This window comes from Amblyomma americanum, chromosome 8 (genome assembly GCF_052857255.1).
Source record: "Amblyomma americanum isolate KBUSLIRL-KWMA chromosome 8, ASM5285725v1, whole genome shotgun sequence".
NCBI lineage: Eukaryota > Metazoa > Arthropoda > Arachnida > Ixodida > Ixodidae > Amblyomma > Amblyomma americanum.
The window spans coordinates 36,839,683-36,860,714 of record NC_135504.1 but is presented as its reverse complement, the minus strand read 5'-3'; the positions used below and the strand labels follow the sequence as shown (position 1 = coordinate 36,860,714).

The 21,032-nt window shown below is 45.3% G+C and overlaps 1 protein-coding gene across 1 annotated transcript; it reads right to left on the bottom strand.

The window, feature by feature from the left end:
- Nucleotides 1-112: 112 nt before the first annotated feature.
- Nucleotides 113-20,486, bottom strand: fs(1)M3 (female sterile (1) M3). The gene is made up of 28 exons (XM_077634490.1): nucleotides 20,208-20,486; nucleotides 19,895-20,112; nucleotides 19,507-19,742; nucleotides 18,547-18,719; nucleotides 18,026-18,160; nucleotides 17,831-17,937; nucleotides 16,816-17,008; nucleotides 15,999-16,346; nucleotides 15,300-15,509; nucleotides 14,376-14,593; nucleotides 13,620-13,812; nucleotides 11,797-12,278; nucleotides 11,264-11,488; nucleotides 10,756-11,074; nucleotides 10,391-10,628; nucleotides 9,756-9,898; nucleotides 9,075-9,241; nucleotides 8,131-8,421; nucleotides 7,779-7,989; nucleotides 7,280-7,510; nucleotides 6,588-6,799; nucleotides 5,791-5,980; nucleotides 4,389-4,482; nucleotides 3,488-3,733; nucleotides 2,658-2,860; nucleotides 2,075-2,274; nucleotides 1,405-1,642; nucleotides 113-686 (listed from the first exon to the last, which is right to left on the bottom strand). The coding sequence occupies exons 1-28, from the start codon at nucleotides 20,407-20,409 to the stop codon at nucleotides 421-423; spliced, it is 6,189 nt and encodes a 2,062-aa protein (XP_077490616.1). The 5' UTR covers nucleotides 20,410-20,486; the 3' UTR covers nucleotides 113-420.
- Between the last annotated feature and the right edge of the window lie 546 nt (nucleotides 20,487-21,032).

Sequence of the window (21,032 nt, the reverse complement as noted above, 5' to 3'; positions counted from 1 at the left end):
ATTTTTCTCGTTAAGGGGATACAAGCCACTTTAGTGGTTTGTGCTGCAGTTAGCACATGTAATTACTCCCTTATTAGCTCTGCAACACTAGCACAAGACATCTCTCCAGTATAAAATTTATAACAAGGTTTTATTCAACCAAAAGTAGTGCCTTAAAGCACAGTATAACAGCAGCAAGTTTTACTAGCTGTGGAGCTTGCAGCAAAAGCTGCAGTGTTTAGTGTATAAACATAAAAAATTGTGTTGCTAAGGCAACCGAAGTGGAGAAAAAACATTTAAAACAGCACAAATATAGAAATATAGCCCGTATACAGGTACTCAAATTTGCCTTCGCAAAAGGCACGAGATTGTGACTAGAATGGTCGTGCGAGTATCTCGCTAGTTAACATGTATGCAGTTGTTGCAGTATCCGTGCAAAGATTACATTATGCGGGCATGACCATAGGCATGGTCCAGATCGTCCCTTGGGCGAATGCACTGGCTGAGCTGAGATGCTTGGAAGACCACAGTTTTGCCGCATTCCGTAGCCACAGCAAGGAACAGGTGGCCCGAGCGGGACCAGTAGGTCTTGAGAGCCATTGGAGATTCGGAGATGGTCTGCACCCTCTGAAACTTGCTGTAGCCCTTCCATTGGTAGATGGCTACTGCGTTGAGGTGTTGACTGCCAAGCACAAGGAATGTTTCACCTGTGGAGAGGATGGTTTACAGCAAATCAGTATTCGGACGTAGCAGAGAGCCCTATGTGCAGTGGAAGGTTGTTACGAGATGAAAAACGTAAATTTTGCAATTCCTTGTGCTTAATACACTTTAACCACAACAGGCTGCAAAGTACATTAGGGATGTGTACATTCTATTCGGCACAGCGAGTTCTGAAAGTGGTTATCTGTTCCATAGTTTGTGGATTAATACAGAGACTGACATTTACAGCAATGTTACAAGGCTCAGTCCCAGTTCTGAAGGCTCTACACGAGAGCTCAAATTCAAATAGAAAATTCACACTAAATTGAGTGGCAAGTGTTCAGTCCTCAATTCAGTCTACGATTTCAAATTCCCTTTATTGCACTGTGGAATAAATTCTGTCGAAGCTGTCTGTGAAACTGCCATGAAATTGCAGCATGTGGAGTCCTCAGCGTACATGAACTGAAACGGCACACACAGCAATAGAAAATAAGTAAAAGTGTACACAGCTTTCAACCTGCAACTATTGCTGTACAAGCCAGAGGCAAAGAAGTTTCATGGAATGCTGCAATTAAGGAAGCTGGCTGTGTGTGAAGCAGACTCATATCTGGCCGAATTCCCAGTCTAGATGCATTCCTGCAGACTACACAACCCTCTTCCCAACACACAAGTCTTCACTGCTGAAGTACGAGTCAGGACAATGCTGAAGGAAGAGAGTAGAGTTACCTGAAAACTTGAAACGCTCCATGCTGTTGACCCCATACACCGGGATGTTCTGGAGGAGTTCAAAACGACCTTGCACGTATCTATAGATGCTGACCGGCTCTGTGTGGGCATCCAGCCAGCTGTGTTGGTCCTGCAGTGCTGCCTTTTCGCTAGCAAATGCACACAGCAGCGAGTCGTCCACAGTCAGGAACAGGGTTGATGAAGCCAGCGATGTGGGGAAGTCGGCCAAGGGCACAAACTGCACGGAACAGGGAAAAATGGAAGGAAATGCTAGACACATCAGTAATAACAAAGATGGGATGTTAAAGTCCTGCAAAATTCTTGGTGTGGCACAGATCGTCACACGTCTCAGATATGCAGTGCATGTTCACTTCCGAAATGAAATGCATGCTAGGAGGTAAGTGATGGTTGTGAAGAACTTGTGAACCACTGCATGTTCAATTGCTTGTAGTACAAGATCATTTGGGATCAATGTAGTTGATCCTGAGCAATTGTTCAGGGTGACCAAGACTTCACTGGCAAAGTGTTTTGCTCCTTAGCCCCATCCAGACACATCTATTGCAATGAAGTGCTGTGAACCAATCGGCTAGTGTGGATTTTGATTCATACAGCATTTCATTCCTTTTGCTGCTGGTCTCGGTACAAACGGGGTCGTGGGAAAAGTGCTTACGACATCAACAGCTTGTGTCAGGGTGTAGACAGTGGACTGGGATGATCTCAGGCCTTCCTTCCAGCTTCTGGCAGATGATAGGAATACAGTGCCCCCAAACTCTACAACGTCTGTGGAAACCACACTAGTTGTATTGAGGGTCTGGTGTAGTTTCCATTGCCTCTGCCCTCTGGCACGCCTGTAGACGTCGATGTGTCCTCCTGTGAAAGAAAAGTTTTAACCCCAATGCAAGATGACACAACTTGCAGCTCATGTCTGAAAGACACTATACAAAATACTACACCAGGTAGTAAACAAACTGCAGCGCAATAGACGAAGTCACATGAACAGAGACTAACACATGCCAACTTCCAAGAACGTTGGTGCTCATTCTGTTAGTCTCCATTTCCGCGTCAGCCTTCAGACGTGCTACAGTTTGTCTGTTAGCCATGCATCAACATGCTTAAAAAGCCAAGCTGCCAACCATGTAGTAGTCTGTACGAAAATGAGTTTGGCAGATAGAGAAAAAAAAAACCCTTTCTAGACAAACATCTTGTGCAAGTACAGACTAGCAACAATGAGGAAAAAACGTGCCTGCACTCACCGTTGCTTGAAGGCAGCAGGTACTTGTTGAATGAGTGTGCAACGATGAGGTATGTGCTTCCGAGAAATTCAAACATTTTGACGTCGCTCACGAAAGCCGACGTTGTCACACTCAGCTCCACTTTGACAAGCTGGTCGTTGACAAGCTGGCTACGTGGATCAAGAAGACCCATGACTAGCTCCTCCGTGCCCGGGTGTTCGCACCTGGAAAGGTGGCAGTTGGCCAGGCAAACGATTGCCGAGGTGAATGCATGTGATAGTCCAGAGGGAAGGGGGGGAGGGGGGGGGGGGGGGGGGAGGATTGAGCGGAGACTTCCATTTGAGAATCCCTTCCACCTGTTTAGATTAGACCAATGAATGTTTGTAAGTACTGTGTACAGAGGGCTGGAAGGCTAGTCACAGCAACGTAGCCAAATGTTCAGTACATTCATGCTTTTGAGATAAGGAACTCACTGAAGTAAATTACTGGTGTGTGTGGTGGGGGGGGCTCACATTTACAATGCAAGACTGGAGCAGTAATGACCGCGAAATATCCGTAAACCGAGAGAAACATTCTAGCACTTTGTCGGAATAATAACTTTTCACCAGTCATCGAAGTAATGGACTTGCGACTAAACAGATCCAGAGCAGACTTTAATGAATTTCAGTCTGCATAGAGAGCTTTTCTTGGGTGAAAATTCAGACCCATTCTTAAAAAAAAAAATTGGAGCAAAAGTATTGTGAAAACCCAGCTGAACAAAGTGCAGTACGAAAACTGCCCATGGCTACACTGAGCTTTAAGAGACATATTCATCTTTCTGCACCCCAGAGAAGGCAGGCAGAAGAGCTCACCCGATCCTGTTAGATGTGCTGTTGGTCCAGACAACATATCCAGGCTGTGTGGCAGCAGCAGGAGAGGAGAAAGGGAAATAGCGACGGCGCAAGGCAAGCTGTCCCTTGGAGAGTGCACCGTCTTGCTCGATTCTCAGCACCTGCGACGAAAACTCCTCGCAGCAGTTGTCGCCACCATGCAGGCAGTGTGAGGGCCAGGCTGTCCACAGGACCATCATGTCTGCAGGAGCTGCACTCCAGAGGGGGCTGCATGATGGAAACGGCTCAGTCAATGCTTTCATATGCGCCGAAATTAAATACGATTAGTTTAAATAACTTGATTGAATTGAAAAGCTTTCGTTTTCAATGACATAGCATATGAAACGAGATGGCAAGCTGGGTCATGTTGGAATGAACAGAATGCACAGCATTAACACAAAGGCACAAGGATCGTGAGACAAGTGAGGAATTTTTTTCGAGATGAGCCAAATCCAGACATATTTAAGTGAAGTTCAGTTGTAATTGTAAGTTTGCCCATAGATCTTTCTTTGAAGAACTATAATTAAATATGCCATAGAACTAGCATTTTAAAGCATATCATGCAACAGCTTCCAATGTGTTGCTGCTGATAAAAATTTCTGCTTCAGAAACTTCCGCAGCAGAAAAAGCTCCGTCTCTGTCTAGGTGGATATAGCTCATTTTAAGAAAAAAAATGCTGAAGTTCATGTATTCTCCTGTGCATTGTCGAACTAGGGATGGATGCAAGGACAAACTTCTGGCACCTGCTTAAATCTGCTCAGTGTTCAATAGTTACATGCTGCTGATATGGTTGCGCAACATTCACGACATATATAATGTCCTTGGCCAGAATAAGGAAGTGTGAAGCCATTTAGTTGGAAAATTTTCTGAAGGCAGAACTTACGTGAGAGGGAGAGCCACTGGGCTGGCCAGGATTCTTCGCGATGGAATGTCGAGAGTTTGAAACGCCCTGAAGTAGGCGAAACCCGTGGCTTGCCCTGTGGTTGGCACATTAAGAAATGCTCACAACAGCAGGCAACTATGAGTATAGACTAGCATTTTGATTTAGTTTGCTGCAAACTCAATTTCATTGAATTTTTATTCAAACAGCAATTGGCAACAAGAATTCGTATTCGAGGAGAAATTAGAAAATCGTTGAAATTCAGTAGAACCTACTGTTACATACCAGAACTCTCCAATCTCATCTTGCAACACAAGAGGCAAACTCACTCCAATGAACATAAGACAAGACGCTGCCCTGCAAGGCGTGTAATGCTTGAAAGTAGAGCACAAAACTAAGGTCTTTCTTTCCGATAGCTCTTAACCCTGCAGCTGGGATTGAGAATTTGAGCACTTGCACTAGTCTATGCCACGAGCATTGCTCCTCTGCCTAGGAAGGGGAGCCTGGTTTGCCATGGGCAATGTTCCGACTAGTGCAAAGCAAGAAACAGAATGCCACGTGTGCTATATAATGTTAAGAACTCTTCCCAATCATTATTAAAGTACTGTACAGGTCATGGGGCTCTACGGCCCCTTTTTTTTAGCCATTTAAACTGCGTGCACTCTCCAGTCATCTAGGTGTGTACAGGTGCAGTGCAACTGCACATGACCAAACTTGCTCTCAACATGTGCGTGTGATCGCCGTGGCAATGGCTCGATAAGGGCAGCAAAAGCAGTGCACGGGAGATTCCGGCAGCAATGCTGCTGGGGCGCTATCACGCTATCGGTGGCTAACACAAGCCATCAGGATTTACACGGACACCTGACCAGTACAAAGACAGAAAATGGAAGTGGCATCTCTGAAGATGGAATAGCTGCTTGGTGGGAGCGACTACTACGAGACCAGCCTGGTTTATTGTACCACTGAGAGCCCTTATCTGTGCCGCTTCGTCCCATTCAGGCCTCTGAGAGTGTTCTGTTATGCTCACATGCTAGCGCGAATTTTGTTGTTGCGCTCATGAGATCTTTAAATGCTCTGCTACATGAAATGTAGCCCCTCTGAAAGCGTTGGTTTGGTCCGCAATGAAGCAGTGTTTTAGGCTGACTGTGGATGTGTCACTTCTGTGACAGGACCATGGCTCACTGAGCCTGCTCCCTGGAAGGTGAGGCTTTCAATGTTTGAATGCATTTGATGAACAAGGGGTATGCAAAGCGCCTTTGGTGGTCTGTGTATGGAACCGATGAACCCGACATCAGGTACAGCTGGAATGTGGCAAACTGAATTCTTTACGCAAAAGGAGCCTAAAAACATTGAACACAGGATTTACTGGCACAAAATACTGGAAGGAACTTTGCAGAGAACGAACCTTTGTAAGCAGCATACTGTTTCTGCAGAGTTGCTTCGTGGTGTTTGAGGCCATCGACCACACGCTGAGCACCTTGCCGCCAGCCGTTCTTGCCACTGTCAAAGTTTTGTTTCAGGTGTTGGACGTCAATGCCATTTGCAGTGCCTACAACTGTCATTGGTCCTACCACTTCAATGGGAGCAGAGAAAACCTACAAAGAATAAAAACAGTGAGGCTGCTTAAGGCAAAACGTTGCACAAAGTTTTGCTCATTGTGTTGCGATGCAATGTACTGTGCACATCAGGAAATGCAAGAGACTCCAGTGACCAGTATTACTATGACACGAAGCAGAACCGTGTGGAAATGAATGAGGATCGATCGTTTAGGAAGCACGTAGCTGACGAAGGAGGAGAGCACTCGGTACAATCAGTTATAGGTCACCAGTACAAATAAATTCATCGCATTTCTTCAGCAATTAAGACATGAGCTACAAGAGTACCTCAAAACACTATGGGGATGCTCAAGTCACTTTAAGTGTGGAATATAGTAGCATCAGATTCCACTTTTGACACAGCTTCTGTGGGTGTTTGCGTCAGTTTTTCTTTTGCAATTTTAGGTCCAGCAACAGCCGTATTCAAACTGCTAACTGCAGTGGCAGGCAATAGTCATATTGTGATGGCAGTGACATTTGCTAACACAAATAGAGAGGTCACGCGACCCCTTGGCCAATCTGCGATTGTTTCGGGCATGGGCGAGGCTTTGGTGTGGCGACAACTAATGCTGCTGCATTAAAAGGGGAACAGAGAAGAAAAACGCACCGTAGAATGTGGTATTTCTTCAGGCCTGTTGATGAGGACAATGTCCTTGGAGAGTTCAAGCAGATTGAAGCCATTCACAGTCACGGCATTGAGGTTGGCACGAATTTCCACATCCTGAACAAATGTCTTTGCGCCAGACAGCTTGTGCTCGCCGGACTGAGTGACTAGATGCTCCCTCAAGATGCCATTGATCCGTTCAGCTCCCAGATCTCCTAAAGTAGTGAAGCAAACATAATTCTAACACAAGTGTATATATTTAAGCACCTCCACCTGCGAGGGGGAGGGGTTATAGCAATTTAGACATTTGGAGACAAATTGCTGTAGGCGCTAAAAAGAATAAAAAATAAGAATAAGGGAGGAAATGCAGGACACGAGATAGCTTTAAGGGATCAATGTTTGGGAGACTGCTCTGCAAGACTTGTTGAATGGACAAATTTTAAACCACAAGAAGCAACTGCACAGTTGTTAATGTAATGCTAGCTCCTTAAAAAGCCCACTTGGCTGCAGCTCGCCTAACTAAAAGCTTGTGCAGTTGTTAGAATCACTAAGCACCGAAAGGGATGAAGTTCTAGGCTAGCACCAAAGATGACAGCTTAACGCAAAACCTTTCTAGAAAAGCAGTTTCTGAGTCATTGTGCATATAATACATATACAATATGCGCATTCGTGCGGTGTTTTTTTACTGGACCCACCATGAACTGGCACGTCTCTCTGGAAGACCAGCCTGGACCTAATCCTCTGGTTGGAGCCTAGTGTCACCCTCTCTGCAAGCAGCTGCTCCAAGTAGAGGTCGTTGACCCTGTTCAAGTTGAGATTGCCTTGAATTGCAGCCGGGCCAGCAAGGATGACCTTGCCTGGAATGTGCTGGTGCTTGTGCCTCAAGAGGACCAAGTCCTCGGGTATGCGCAGACCATTCAGCTTTCCTAGACGAACAAGATTAAGAAAAGCGCATGAAATGACAGACTAAAAGGATGCGAAATAAAAATATGCACTAAGGCATTTCATTTTTTCACCAAATCATTGGTTGCTTTTCTTTTGACGTGTTGTCATGTTGGGAAATGCTAGCCTTATGTTGTACAAACAATTTATATTGAAAAACTGCACAGCAATTGTTCAGTACAGTGCATAATAATAGTTCAGTATAATAATGCGAAAGATATGGTTGCCCTCAAGAGAAGAACGAAAACTTGCCTTTCACAATGACGTTGTCAGCACTCAAGGTTCCAGCCACAACCTTTTTGCCGCTGATGACGTGACGGCCATGGGCCGTTACAATGCTGGCAAGGTCACCTACTGTGATGCCACCCACAGGTCCACGCGAGTCAACGTTGCCATGGACATGGAGAGAATTGGACACAACTAATCCATGCTGGTTTGTGAATGTCTTTGTGCCTCGAATCACCTGAAACATTGCAGGGTGTCAGGACTACCACGGAAGGGCGCTAGCAATGTTTGTTTTTGGAATTTCTGAGCACCGTTAGAGCTGTTCAGTTATTAAAAAACAACATACAGTACCAAAAAAATGCAAACGAAAGTGCTGTACCTGTTCAGCAGACTTTGTAACTGCATCACGCAGCAGGTTGGTTAGGTTGACACCGTTGATTGGTCCAGACAGGATGAGAGAGTCAACAGCAACTTTGCCAACGAACGTTACGGGGCCGTGCAACGTTTGAGGAGTGTTCTTCATGACAAGGTTCCCAATCAGGGCATCAAACGGTGCTCCATTCACATCGCCAAGCACATGGACATTTCCTTTGACAATCATCTTTGAGAATTGCTTTCGATTGTACACAGTCTGTTTCACTCCACTGTTGTACAACGCTTCCTTGTAGAGCTGCAAACAAGATGAACAAAAACGCTAGAGTCTGCTCAGAAAACTGGACAGCTTTAGTATTGCAAAGCAACTCAAATGCACTTTGCACGTAAAATTGAATTAAATTGCACTAAAGCAAAAAATGAAAGCTGCGAAGCTACAGTTTGTTGAAATGTATTCCATGCCAAAAACTGCAACGTATCATTTAGAAACAACGCCAGACCCAAATCACTGAATCCAGCATGCAGCATGTGCGAAGCCAGAAGTAGCTGAAATGGCTGCTGTGAACCGATGGATTCATCGAGTCCTAAATGGTACGTGCCATTGGGCACGTGTGCGATTACAGGTGGAAGGAGAATCCAAAGTGCAGACACTGGGCCGAGCATAGTAACCAACTAGTTACAACACACAGCCTGCAGTACAGTAGGAATGATCAGGGAAGTAATCTAAAAACACAAAAGTACAAATCTGTGTTGCAAAGGGGTAACAGAAGACACTACCTTTGAAGAATTGATGTTGGGCAACTGTCAAAGGAGAGATTAGGATTCTGGCACTGGTCAGAAGGTGCCAGTGGCAGTCACCACCCTTAGAGGTTAGGATGAACGAAATTTCGAGTAGCATGCTTAAACAATAAGATACAGGGGGTAAATGCTAAAGAAGGATTGCTATCTTACCTTGGTGATGTTGCAACCATTCAGAAGACCATGGATCACTATGTCACCATCTGAAAGCAGGTTCTTGAAAACCACCGTGCCACCCAGGACTTCGTTGTCTCGAAGCTTCACTACATTGTTGAGGTCGAGTCCATCAAGCTTTGCTGGTCCATACAAGTGCAGGCGCCCTGCAAACAGAGGCAGATTGAATGGAAGTGTGGAGATTGACAAAGTATCGAGAAAAAGTCATATGGAGAAACAAGGGATTTGGGGACGTTAACAGACCCCTGGGAGTCCTCGCACTACTAATGGTGCAGTGGTGCAGCAGTTAAGCTATGCTCTTCCCGACCACCCATTAATTTAAGTGGCACCTGGTATGGTGGGCAGTTGTGAAGGTGTCACAAGTTCACATGACTTAGGTGGCCAGCTAGGAGGAGGCTGTGGGTTTTAGTGCTGGTGCACTACAAAAAAAAAGTAAAGACATTGAAGTGCCTAGCATCTTCACCTGAATAAGTATTATGTAAGCATGAAGACTGCATTATTGTGCAGGTGCAATGCCGGCCCTATATAGCAGCCAAAAAGCAAAAATTTACAAATGCTGGGCACTGCAGAAAGACTCCCGATGTGCAGTGAAAAGCATGTAAACTTTGTAAAGCTTTAAATATTTAAATCGCTCTCCGTGTGAAGAGACTTTGTACTCACGAGCCTCGACACCACCTAGGAAGGTCATAGGCGCAGAGATTAGATTTTCCTGCGTCTTTGACATGGCCCGTCCATAAAGGTCCTTCATACTGACGCCGTTTACAAGGTCACCGGTTGTCACATGTCTATGAATAAAAGCTTTCCTAGAAAAGGAGAAAGATGTTCAAAAGACCAGGAAATGAAATGTGGCAGAAAGGTTCTCGGCAGCCACGTTGCCCACTGAGCATCATGTCTACTACCGGCAAGGTAAATGGCATATTGAGGAATTGTGGGCCACTCATGGAAAATGAACAGATGATAGCCGCAGTACAGAAAAGGCAGAGCACAAACGGAAGAAGCCATGGCAGACCAACACTAATAATTGCACCTTTTTTATGTGTGTGAAGAAATGACTACCTGCTAGCATATTACTCAAAGAAATGTACCTCTAAAGCTTCGACAAATATTTGGGGAACAAAAGTGGATGCATTGTGCAAATATGGTAACTGTGCAACTTAACGAATTGCAAATAGAAATGAGCAGCGATGGGAGGTGAATGAGGAGGCATTGGCCACAGTAGACCGAACGAAGTGAATTGCAATGTGTACTTGAGCAGGAAATGCCAGAACATGAAAAACATTGGCAAAGAAGCTCACCCCAGGACTGTCTTTTTGCCAGATATGACCTGCTGAACATTGCGGCGGATGACTCTGCGAACGTGTTCCCTAATGTCGATGTTGTTTACTTGATCCGCAAGGAGAGACTCCAGGTGTAAACGGCTCTGGAACACCTTGATGCCATCCACTTGCTGCGGAACGTTGAGCAGTACCACACTGCTGACCATCTCCTCAATGTTGACGCCATCGACGAGGCCATAGCTTTGCAAGTGGTGGGCTGGGAATTTAAAAACCATGCAAGTCATGAGAAAAAAAATTGGGCGAAATTTTCACCCACTCTGCTTAGTTAAGTGTGCGAACCACCAGGAAATCAGTTTCAATGCAAACAGCAATGAAAACCCTACCTTCCAAGCCATTGCTGAAATGTTTGTTGGTGACGAGCCGATGCCGAGAAGAATTCTGCAAGACCAATTCATCCACAAACTCTCTGAATGGAACACCATTAAGTTGCAATGGGTTGACAAAGTCCACAACAATGTCTTTGGCTGAGATGGGTTGCATGAAGGACGGTGCCCCAGCCACAACTTGTTCACCATTCACAAGGAGGAACTGCTTGGCAAGACCCTTTCCATTGACAGTTTCACAGTGAAGGTCCTTTTCCACAACTACCGACGGGAAAGATATGTCCCCGTGAATGACCGTATTCTGATGAGCCCTTGACACCTGGACAGAAAAAAAACGACAGCATTTGTTCTCAACATAATGAAACTGGCATTTTAGTGAAATGAAACTAGATGCACCGAGCACTTTCATGGCATGTGCACAGAATCCTTCATTCATAGTATTTGTATCTGAAATGAAACCAATTGCAAGGGCTATCCAGATATAAGAGGAGAAAAATTGGAAAATTACCAGCCTGGCAGCTTCCGAGAGATCTATTCCATTTACTTTGATGCCAGGGGCTATGTCAACAGGCTCCTTTGCTTGAATGGAATCTCTAAACACAACTGGCCCCTCAAGTACTTCATCTCCAAAAGTTCTCATCAGGTCTTCGTCGAGGCTGATGCCGTTGATTGTTTCGGTGTCAAGATCTTTCTCCACATGAACGTTCTTGAAGCTTACAGGCACCTTGATATGCTGCAAAAGTAATTAGTATAAATTTATTTGGCAGAAATGTATACACAAGAGCCTCTTACAGCTAGCACTAATCACAGAAGCTTCAGCGAAGCTTGTAGGCAAATGAATGACAAAGCTGACCATTTTTTTTTAAAGTAACAAAAAGATGTGCATCATTAAGCATGTGGTCAGGAAAATGCGGGTGTGGAATACAGGTGGAATTATGACCTTCAAAATCACTTTAGTCATCCGAAATGGCATCTGCTCGGCTTATGTGAAAACCGAGTTTCAAAAACTCTTGTCTAGGAGACTAATACAGCAGTGCTTACCTGGTCGGCGGACTTAAGCCATATCAAGTTGTGCAGGTCTCTCAGCATGTGGTCGTTGATTCCCTTGTGAGCAACCACATTTCCAATGACAACCATCGACTCGATATTCACTGCAGAGTTGTACACCGTTTCCAGACCAGTCATTCTTCCCAGCTCCGAAGGGTCGACACCGTCTATTGTGCTGCCCGGTGTCATGGCGATGTCTTTTGCCACGACAAGGTCAGAATCGAAGACCTTCCGTCCGAAGAGGACTTGCGGCCCCTTGCCTCTGAGGACGGCATCTCGAGCAATGTCCAAGCCATTGACAGTGGCAGCATTGAGGTTGCGCTTGAAGTGGAGCCTGTCCCTGACAACCCATGTGCCCAAGATGACCTGCGGTGTGTGCAGCGTGACTAGGTCGTGGCTGGGGCGGATGCCATTGAGGGTGCCAGAGACTTCCATGTTCCCATGAACCGCAACTGGTGCCTCATACGTTTTGGGCCCTGAAATGCAAAGAAAAAAATCTGAACAGTTCACTTCTGTCATAAGTATGTGCGCAAGATGATGCAAATAATAATAACATGATGGCTTTTACGTAGTGCACCGAGCATATGAATCTGGTCAGTATATGAAGAAATGTCATTGAACTATTGCAGTGTTTGGAATTTTGCAACAGCCTGTACAATGAACAATAACAGTGGCATCGACTGGGCTTAAATATAAGGCAATTCACAAAGCAATAAAGCAATTAAGCCAATAAAGCAAACAAATGCTCACATGAAAGGATAGAAAAGTGAAAAGTAATGAATAATTTCTACGGCATCACAGCATGAAAATTGCACACTGAATGAATCAAGGGAAGGGATACAGGAGGGAGTGAAAGAAGAAAGGAAGAAAGGTGCCATAGCGGAGGGCTTGGGAATAATTTCCGCCACCTGGGGATCTTTAACCTGCACTGACATCGCACAACACAGGGGCGTGATGTCATTGCATGTTAAAGATCCCCAGGTGGTCCAAATTATTCCCAAGGCCTCCACTACGGCACCTCTTTCTTCCCTTCTTTCACTCCCTCCTTTATCCCTTCCCTTACAGCATGGTTCAGGCGTATAAGGATATATGAGACTGATACTGCACCATTTCCTTTCCCCAAAAACCAATTATTATGAATGAATGAAAGCAATGTTAAAAGTAGTAGAGACCAAAATTTTCTTTGTTTCTGCTTTGGAATTTTCAGAACACAGTAGTAAACATGGACCACCACATGCAATTCGCATGCGCTCTAAATAAGTTATATTTGAACTTCTTTCATACAGTTTCGATTTCAGCAACCAAAAAAAAAGGTTGTGATGTCGCAAGTCTGCAAGGGATCACGTGAGGCACACAAAATCTGCAATACAATAGCTCCTTATCCAGTTGCTGTCATTCTGGAACAGTTTAGAGCAAGAGTCAGAGTGAATTGAAATGACAAAGCAGCGATTACATTCCAGCTTATGCATGCCTCAAGTGATCTCATGCACTTGCAGCATAACCATCATTTGGTAACCTGGACCCCGGACTAAAAAAAATTCAATTACAAGTTTATTGACAACTGGCAAATTCCACGTGGCGATGATGTTTACCGACGCCATAAGCATTGTTCAAAAGCCAAAACAAACACCAGCAAAAATCAGTCACCCCTTTAAGAATGTAAATATCAGTTGGAAGATCATTATCGGGATTGGAAGTAGCTATGCAGTTGGCTCAAGTCCACCTAGCGGAGATGCTGGCAGTATGGTAGGTACTGAATGCAACACATGAGATTTGAATCTAATAGTGGTATAGACTCATGAATAGGGTCTGCCTACCGTGTATGGTCTGGTGGCTATGCTTGTCAACAGCCTCGCTATACAGCTTTGGGATGCTGTAGAGCCCACCGATCGGGTTTTTCAAGTTCAGCGCTGACCCAACAGTCAGGGGGACCTCGAATGTCCACTCTCCAGTCACTGTTGCAATGCCTTGCAGCGGAACCAAGTGTCCCACGAATGCGGACAGGTCATTCTGTAGGAGAAATGTCAAGGCTGCTATATTTTCATAATATTTTTCATTTCCTGCATTTAATTGTTGACTGCATTAGCTGATTTACCCAATCATGGAAAGCGGAGTTTGAAGCAATTGAAACAAAACTGGAGCACCGGGAATATCGAGTTAAAAAAGCTCACCGAAGCTTGCGCAATGCTTTTGACCTGCTGATGCAAATTTGATCCCTTTGCCCAGTAAAGTATTACATGCATGCAGTGTTTTAAGTTAATGTGGCATACTTATGAAAGAAAAATGTTCAGTGCTATCATGCAATTGTTAAAAGCTTTTGCCAAGAAATTGTACACTTGTCTGAAAGATGATGGTGGTGCAATCTGCTATTCACGAGTGAAGGCTGCAAAGAACACCTGAACGGCATAGAGGTCTAAGATTGAGTTTCATTTGGTAACACATGGCAATCAGTACGCATAGCCTAATCACAAATTGATGAAAAATGGCCAAATGAGGAGCCGTGTGAATTTACGAGAAGGAAGTGGAGCATAACTTGAGGGCAAATCAGTGTTGCGCAGCATTTTCACACTCACGTTGTTGGTTGTGGTGGCAACCTTGAGGTCACCAGGCACATGCAACCGTGCAAAAGCCTTCCTTCCGTGGATCACTTGCGGAGTGTTTGTGGTCACTATTTTTTCTGGGTCAACACCATTGATCGTGCGGCCCCGCTGGATATTGAGATCCGTTAACGAGACATGGCCGAACTTGAGATTGCCAGTAACAAGTTGATCTTTGTTGGTCATCATAACAGCTGAATGAGGCAGCAAGAAGGAATAGCGCGACAGATTTCAGCATGTACACGTCCAGTTAACTGTAAGGGGTAAGCATATGCGTGCAATTTTGTGAAGGAAACAATATTGTAACAATGGGATACTGCTGGAAGATATCCATGCTTAATTTTTTATCTCTTGCGTATCACTGTCAGAGGATGAGTCACTGCACTGCAGTAAAGGGCATGCAGTACCGACTGATTATGGGAAGGGGGCTTACAGAATGCCAAGCTGAAAATTTAAACAACAGAACCTAAGTACAACCCTGTCAAAAGTATACAGCCCAAGGGGTTTGCTTGAGAGACCTGCAGCATGCCTCGTTATGCATCCTCAGCGACCGTAATCACTCAAACAAGGAATTGCTTTAAACAAGTCCTCAATCCTCGCAAGGTTTCAGTTGCTTGATGTGGTAGGGAGCCACTCTAAACAGCTTCAAAACAAACCCTTTGGGCTGTATACTTTTGACGGCGGCTGTAAGTCTTCAAAACGCTTAAAGCCTAGAGACATTTGAAAAACAGCATGTTAAGGGCTTTGATGTTTAGACTACAGAGTAATGAGAGGTTCCTATATAATGTAGTAAAGCTGCGTCACAGCTCCGGATGGTCATGGTGCACCAGAATGAATACCGAGCAGCTTGAATTCGATATGCAAGCTATGCAATAAAACTGAGCACCATGTATAGCACACCTGAAATGTTGATTCCATTGATAGTCTCAACGTTCAGGTTGTTCACGTAGAGGTCACCAAATGAAACTGGAACGTTGAGAACTTGGTCCCCCGTAACTTTCAGGGTGTTTCCCAGCATGTCAACGAGTGGAACGCCATTCAACGTAGTGTCCACAACAAGACCAGCACTGAATGCCGACGCACTTACAGGCTTGTTGAAGTTGAGGTTTCCTGCACAAGTTTATAAGCAAGAAAACAACAGTGAAAGGAGAGTGACACAATGAGCAGTATGCAAGGCTGCAAGCAGAAACAACGCTATGGCATGCACACATCACTGGAGTTTGAAAAAGGAGCCAGAAATCGCTAACAACGGAAGTGATGCAAAGCAAGGAACTAATGAAAACACATGGTGAAAATACTGGCAATGAATGAGCAACTATTTTCACTGCACACACTGGCATGCTGATAAAGGTAGTAATAAAGGTTCTCTCGTACGAGAGAACAACTGAATGCAATTCAGCAGTGTGCATCTATTAGTTTGTATTAGTTTTCCACTGCACTTTCGTTTTATGTTAACTAGTCTCGTTGGAATGGCTCCTTGGTACTTTACCACGCTGCGATTATTGCTTTATGTGGACAATATCCACACTGCACAAGGTCCTTTCAAGACTTTCTCCATCTCTAATATGTGTAGGAGTGACCATCCCACTAATGTCATACCTTGAATAGTCTGCGGCACCGATTTGAAAACAACATTCTTCAGATCATTCTCCATCTTGGCTACACCATTCTTGACTTCATCCATCTGCTGCGAAACGTCCGAGGGAGCGAGTGCTGGAACCCTCTGGGCACCAGGGACAATCACGGCCTTGGGGGCGGTCACAGATCCAGTGACCCTGACTGGACCGTCAATGACCACGAGCTCCGTGGCAAGTGGCTTCTGCCCACTGGAAGTCCAAACGCGTCCAATATTTGCTGCTAGATGGTCCACGTGAGGCTGGCGCCTTGAAAGGGAAGTCTCCAAATTGTGCAGGCATTCGAGAAGTGGATCCGATTTCCCATAAGCGACTGCAAGACAGATTGCGGAATAAAATGGTACAGAACGAAATAGAGCAGTGGTTCGCAAACTGGGTTCCATGGAACCCTTGAGTTCCTCCAAGTGCTTTCGGTCCCCCAAGCATCCGTACCCCTCCCCCAACCCCCATCCGTATCCCATCCAAGCACCAACCCCTCTACCCCCTCCCCCTTTTCTATACCAAATTTATCCCGGGATTAATCTTACAATTGCTCATAGCACTCTCTACAGACAGCAATTTTGAATATGGTGATATTTCCGAGAGGCTGCGTCTGAATGCTTTCTGTGCACATATTGGGTAGGAAGGTTAAGGCAGAGAACCCCAGAAGTAGAGATAATGGCTCCTGTTTATGAAAAAAAATAGTTAAGCAAATAAGGCTGGGTTTTCTGAAGTCCACAGCTTTTTTCGAAAGGAAAAATCTTTAGACAGGACACAAAACCACATATGAACTGATGACGCACCAAAGCTGTACTTCTGCAGGACAAGCTGCTGAGGTGGCTGGGGTGCCGACGGTACTGCCTGGGTTGTGAACATGAAGAACTGGCCCTCGATGAACTGGAACACTACACTGGATAGGGTCATGCCGGACATCTTGAGCGTGAACGTGCAGTTGTACGTAGAAGACTCGGTCTCCAGGAAAAACATCACTTCATCCTGTGAAAGCATCGACATGCGCCTCAGCTGTGCATCCTACTCAGAATGAAATTCTAAAGACCTTTGAAAGCTCCATGAAGCTCAACTGCTTTAAGTTTAAAATTGAGATGCTTCTATCTGTAGTCGTGCAGAGAAAGTGGGCATGACAACACCTCTTAGACCCCGATTCGGAAGAACTTGTACAGTGTGCCACAGAGCAGACTAAGCGAAATCTCAATGCTGCTACTTCGCTGGAGTTCAAGTATTGTCTAAAACCAACTTAGTTTTGATTCGTTCCCTCTGGTGAACACCGTTTCAGTGCTCTAGATATTGTTCTAATTTCTGCACAGTGCAACTGTTAGTACAATGCCATGCGTTAAGTTGAGTTGCATGGGATTCCTAGTACCCGATAGAATGACCACAGATAAATGCTTTGAGTTTAAATTTGGGTTGCGGTGTTCGCGTTTCATGTTTTAGCCAGCCACCTGTACCTAACCACGAACACCCCACAAACCTCCCACAATCGACCCAAGAGCTTCCGCTCACCAACAAAAATTACTCGAGCATTACATTTTCCCCTTTGCTTGCACCTATGATGATAGGAACTGTTAACCCCCAAGAATTCCTTTCATTTCAACAAAATTATGGGATATGCTTAGCCCTTTCCAAACAGATTCTTTGACAATCTCTGCTAACGAGCCTAGTCCAACACATTCCGAAAGACTGAGTACCTCTGACTGACCGAGAAAGACTGAGCAAGCTTACTGAAACACGAAGGAGCTTTGGCAAGAGTTTCCAGTGCCGTACAAGCCTACCTCTCACTGAAGCAAAGCTCATACTCACCCTTCGCACAACTGCTATAGCCGCTTCCCCATTTGGAAGAGTGAAGACTGAAACATCCTCAGCATCCTCCGTGTTCAAAAGGGTTTGCCACTCCAGGAACTGATCGCCTACGCCGCATGAATGCATGGAAAGAAGTGTTTATTTGTTTGAGAAAAAATCTGAACAGTTGCTTTTTTGCAAAGGCAATTCACCTACCAGCATACCAGTAGAGAAAGACTCCTTGTATCGTCAGGAAGGTAAGGTAATGGATGCCAGCAACTGTGAAGTGATTGGCCTTGAAGGCCTGCCAAAACCTGATCACCTGTACATAGCTCAGCTCGTGTTCACGCCCTGTGAAAGAAATTAAAGGTTGTAGTTGTAAGCATCCATCAGAAAAGAAAGACCAGTCATTGCTGCTGTCAGTGAGAAGAAAAAGCACAAAGAATGACTTCTGAAGAAAGCCGAGAGCTTGAAAGATGAAGGGTGCAAGAACTAGAGCACAACAGAACAGTTAGACAAACACAGGCATACACACCATGCAACACAAAAGCCAAAAGGAGTTAAAGTCTACTGTAGACTACAATTAAGCAATGCTTTTCATCTGTGGGCAACAGAAAGTTTGTACTTCTTTCATACGTAGCTTTGCTAGGCCCAAACCGGCGGAAACGAACATTGCTACACAGTCTACAAATGTGTCAAGGAGCCAAGAGAGAAATGAGATCCGGAGATGTACTAACGCTGATTGTAGATGAACACAGGTGAGCCCAGAAACAGCTCTCCAGCATTGTCTCGCTGTTGAGCAACTGCAATATACAGCGGCCCGTCCATGCTCCAAGCAACGACTGATTTGGCTCCAACAACCGAGTGCTGAGACACTGCGTCAAACTGTGTGTTTTTCCACTGGTAAAGGCTGTGGGAAAGAGTAAAAAAACACTGCTAAAGAATGTATTATCGATGACAGAACAGGAACTACAATCTGTACAAATGTACGGGAAGCAAAGTTAAGCACGCCAAACACTCCCAGCACAATGCAAGATGACATGTGCTATTTCGAGAAATTATTGCATATATAGGTGTGCATTATTTCCGTTATTAGACTATACGAAAGCTCAAATCTGCACAAACAGAAGATGTTCTGGCTTGCATTCAGGCGAGAACACCAAAAGGGACAAAATGTGCATGGGACAGCAGGCGAAAGAAAAAAAAAATGGCACAGTAGCTGTCTGCCCTCTCTTCACCATAAGGGAAGGGATAAAGATGAAGGATGGAGTTAGAGAAGAAATAGGTGCCGTTGCAGAGGAGTCCAGAATAATTCGATCACTTGGGGATCTTTAATGTTTATGTTTTGCGTTGTGTATGCATTATGTTTTGAGTTTGGATTATGCTTTGCATTACTGAACACCGCCGGCCGGCCGGAAGGACCAGGGATTTTGACAATGACTGCCTTTCGCAAATCTATGCAGTGGAAAAATTAGCAACCATCAAGAGGCCAGAACCGCAACTATGGTTCCGGAGTAGCTGCGCGGTTGGGTGACGTCATTGTTGTCACGTGACTAGGCAGAGGCGAGCGCTCGGCTGCGGCGGCGGTTGAGAGAAGTCATAGCTGTCACGTGGTTTCTCCTTGGTTCAAGGTCAAACTCGTGCACACGGCGGAGTTACGGAGGGGAGCAGTGAAAGCTTTCGCTTTCGAAACTTACACAAGCTTCCCATTGTACGAAGTGCCCGAGCTGGAATAGCTCCTGAACACGCAGGTCACGAGAAAGTGGGCGGTGGCACCGCGGACGACGTCGATGTCCGATTCGCCGCCCAGCTGAATGGTCTGCTTGGTGACCAGCTGCTGGCCTTGAAGCTGGTACAGCCGCACGAACTGTTCCCTGGCACCGTGTCGCTGGTGTAGGCAAACGAGCCACAGTTGATCGCCGTACACGAATGCCTGAAACGAGAAAGATGCATACCGTGAAGTGGTCGCGCCATCAGAAGCTTTCACGATGAAACTCGTGTCGGTTAAGAACATCACGTGGTTTACAAATACAAATGAAAAGCAATACAAACTTTCACCGTTTCAAGCAAGAGACAAGAGCGCACCTTAACTTTGGTGGTCGTCAAGCTCGTGGTCATTCCAGTGAAGGCAGCGTAACGTCCATTGGTCCAGCGGAACAGTTCAACCTGTCCACTGCGCGTTGCGGCGATGACAAGCGTCGCACCGGCGACGTTGGTGGGCTCCCAGTACGACACGTTTCCAAGGTGGATGCCCAGGTCGACCGGCTTGGTACCGACGACTCGCAGGTGGTCTTGAGGAGAGACTGAAGGCCGTAACCGCGAAAACAGTCATACTCTAAAACTAAGCTCGGGCGAAGGAAACGAGACACGGGAGAAAAACTTAAAACCCGAAACTTACCGCCATAGTCAGGACTGTTCGGAGCTATCACATTTCGCTTGTGGCGCTGCAGTCGGGCTCGTTCGAAAGCTTCGTGCAGTTTTATCTTGAAGGCATCTAACTTTTGTTTAAAGTATTCTTCTGCGTCCCCGTCTTGAAATAACGCATCGATGGTGAAAACGTGCGTTACAAGTAGCAAAAGCGTCCACTGAAGTAGCTTCATTGTAACCAAAGGAAAGGAAGCATGAATTATGTTGCCTGCTGCAGAAAGAAAAGAAAAGTTTCCTTTAGAAATCACCAATTACAGAAGCTTGGTAGTATGTATTAAAGTAGTCACAAACACGAACACGATTCAGTGCAGAGTGGAAGCAGTGGAACTCACAAGATAGTCACAGCTGACGATTGAGCGGGCGCGTGGCTTGCGACTTCGCTTATATAACTTACTGGGCACACCCACTAAAATCGGGAACGCCCACCGCCGTATCAATGTACTTTTTTCCACGCTTCTTTCGATTTGAAAGACGGGGCGTGATAACGTTCGCATCACGACCAGATTTTGCGCCTGCGCATAGTTGTGACTTCGTTATATTTGCATACGGTGTGCAATTAAACGTCGCTGGTATCTGTGAATTACGAAATGCTCTTTGAAAAAAACTTAATCACAGAAGAAATTTGAAGGTGCTTCTGGTAGCACAGCTGACGCTGAAGTCGTCATAAATATTTTAAAATTAAACTCATGATCGTTGGTAATGCGATGGAGGTCGTCCCCGAGGCCGTGAACTGTAGTCAAAAAACCTTTACATTACTCTTTTTTTTTGCTACACAGACGTGCAGAATGGTGAGCGC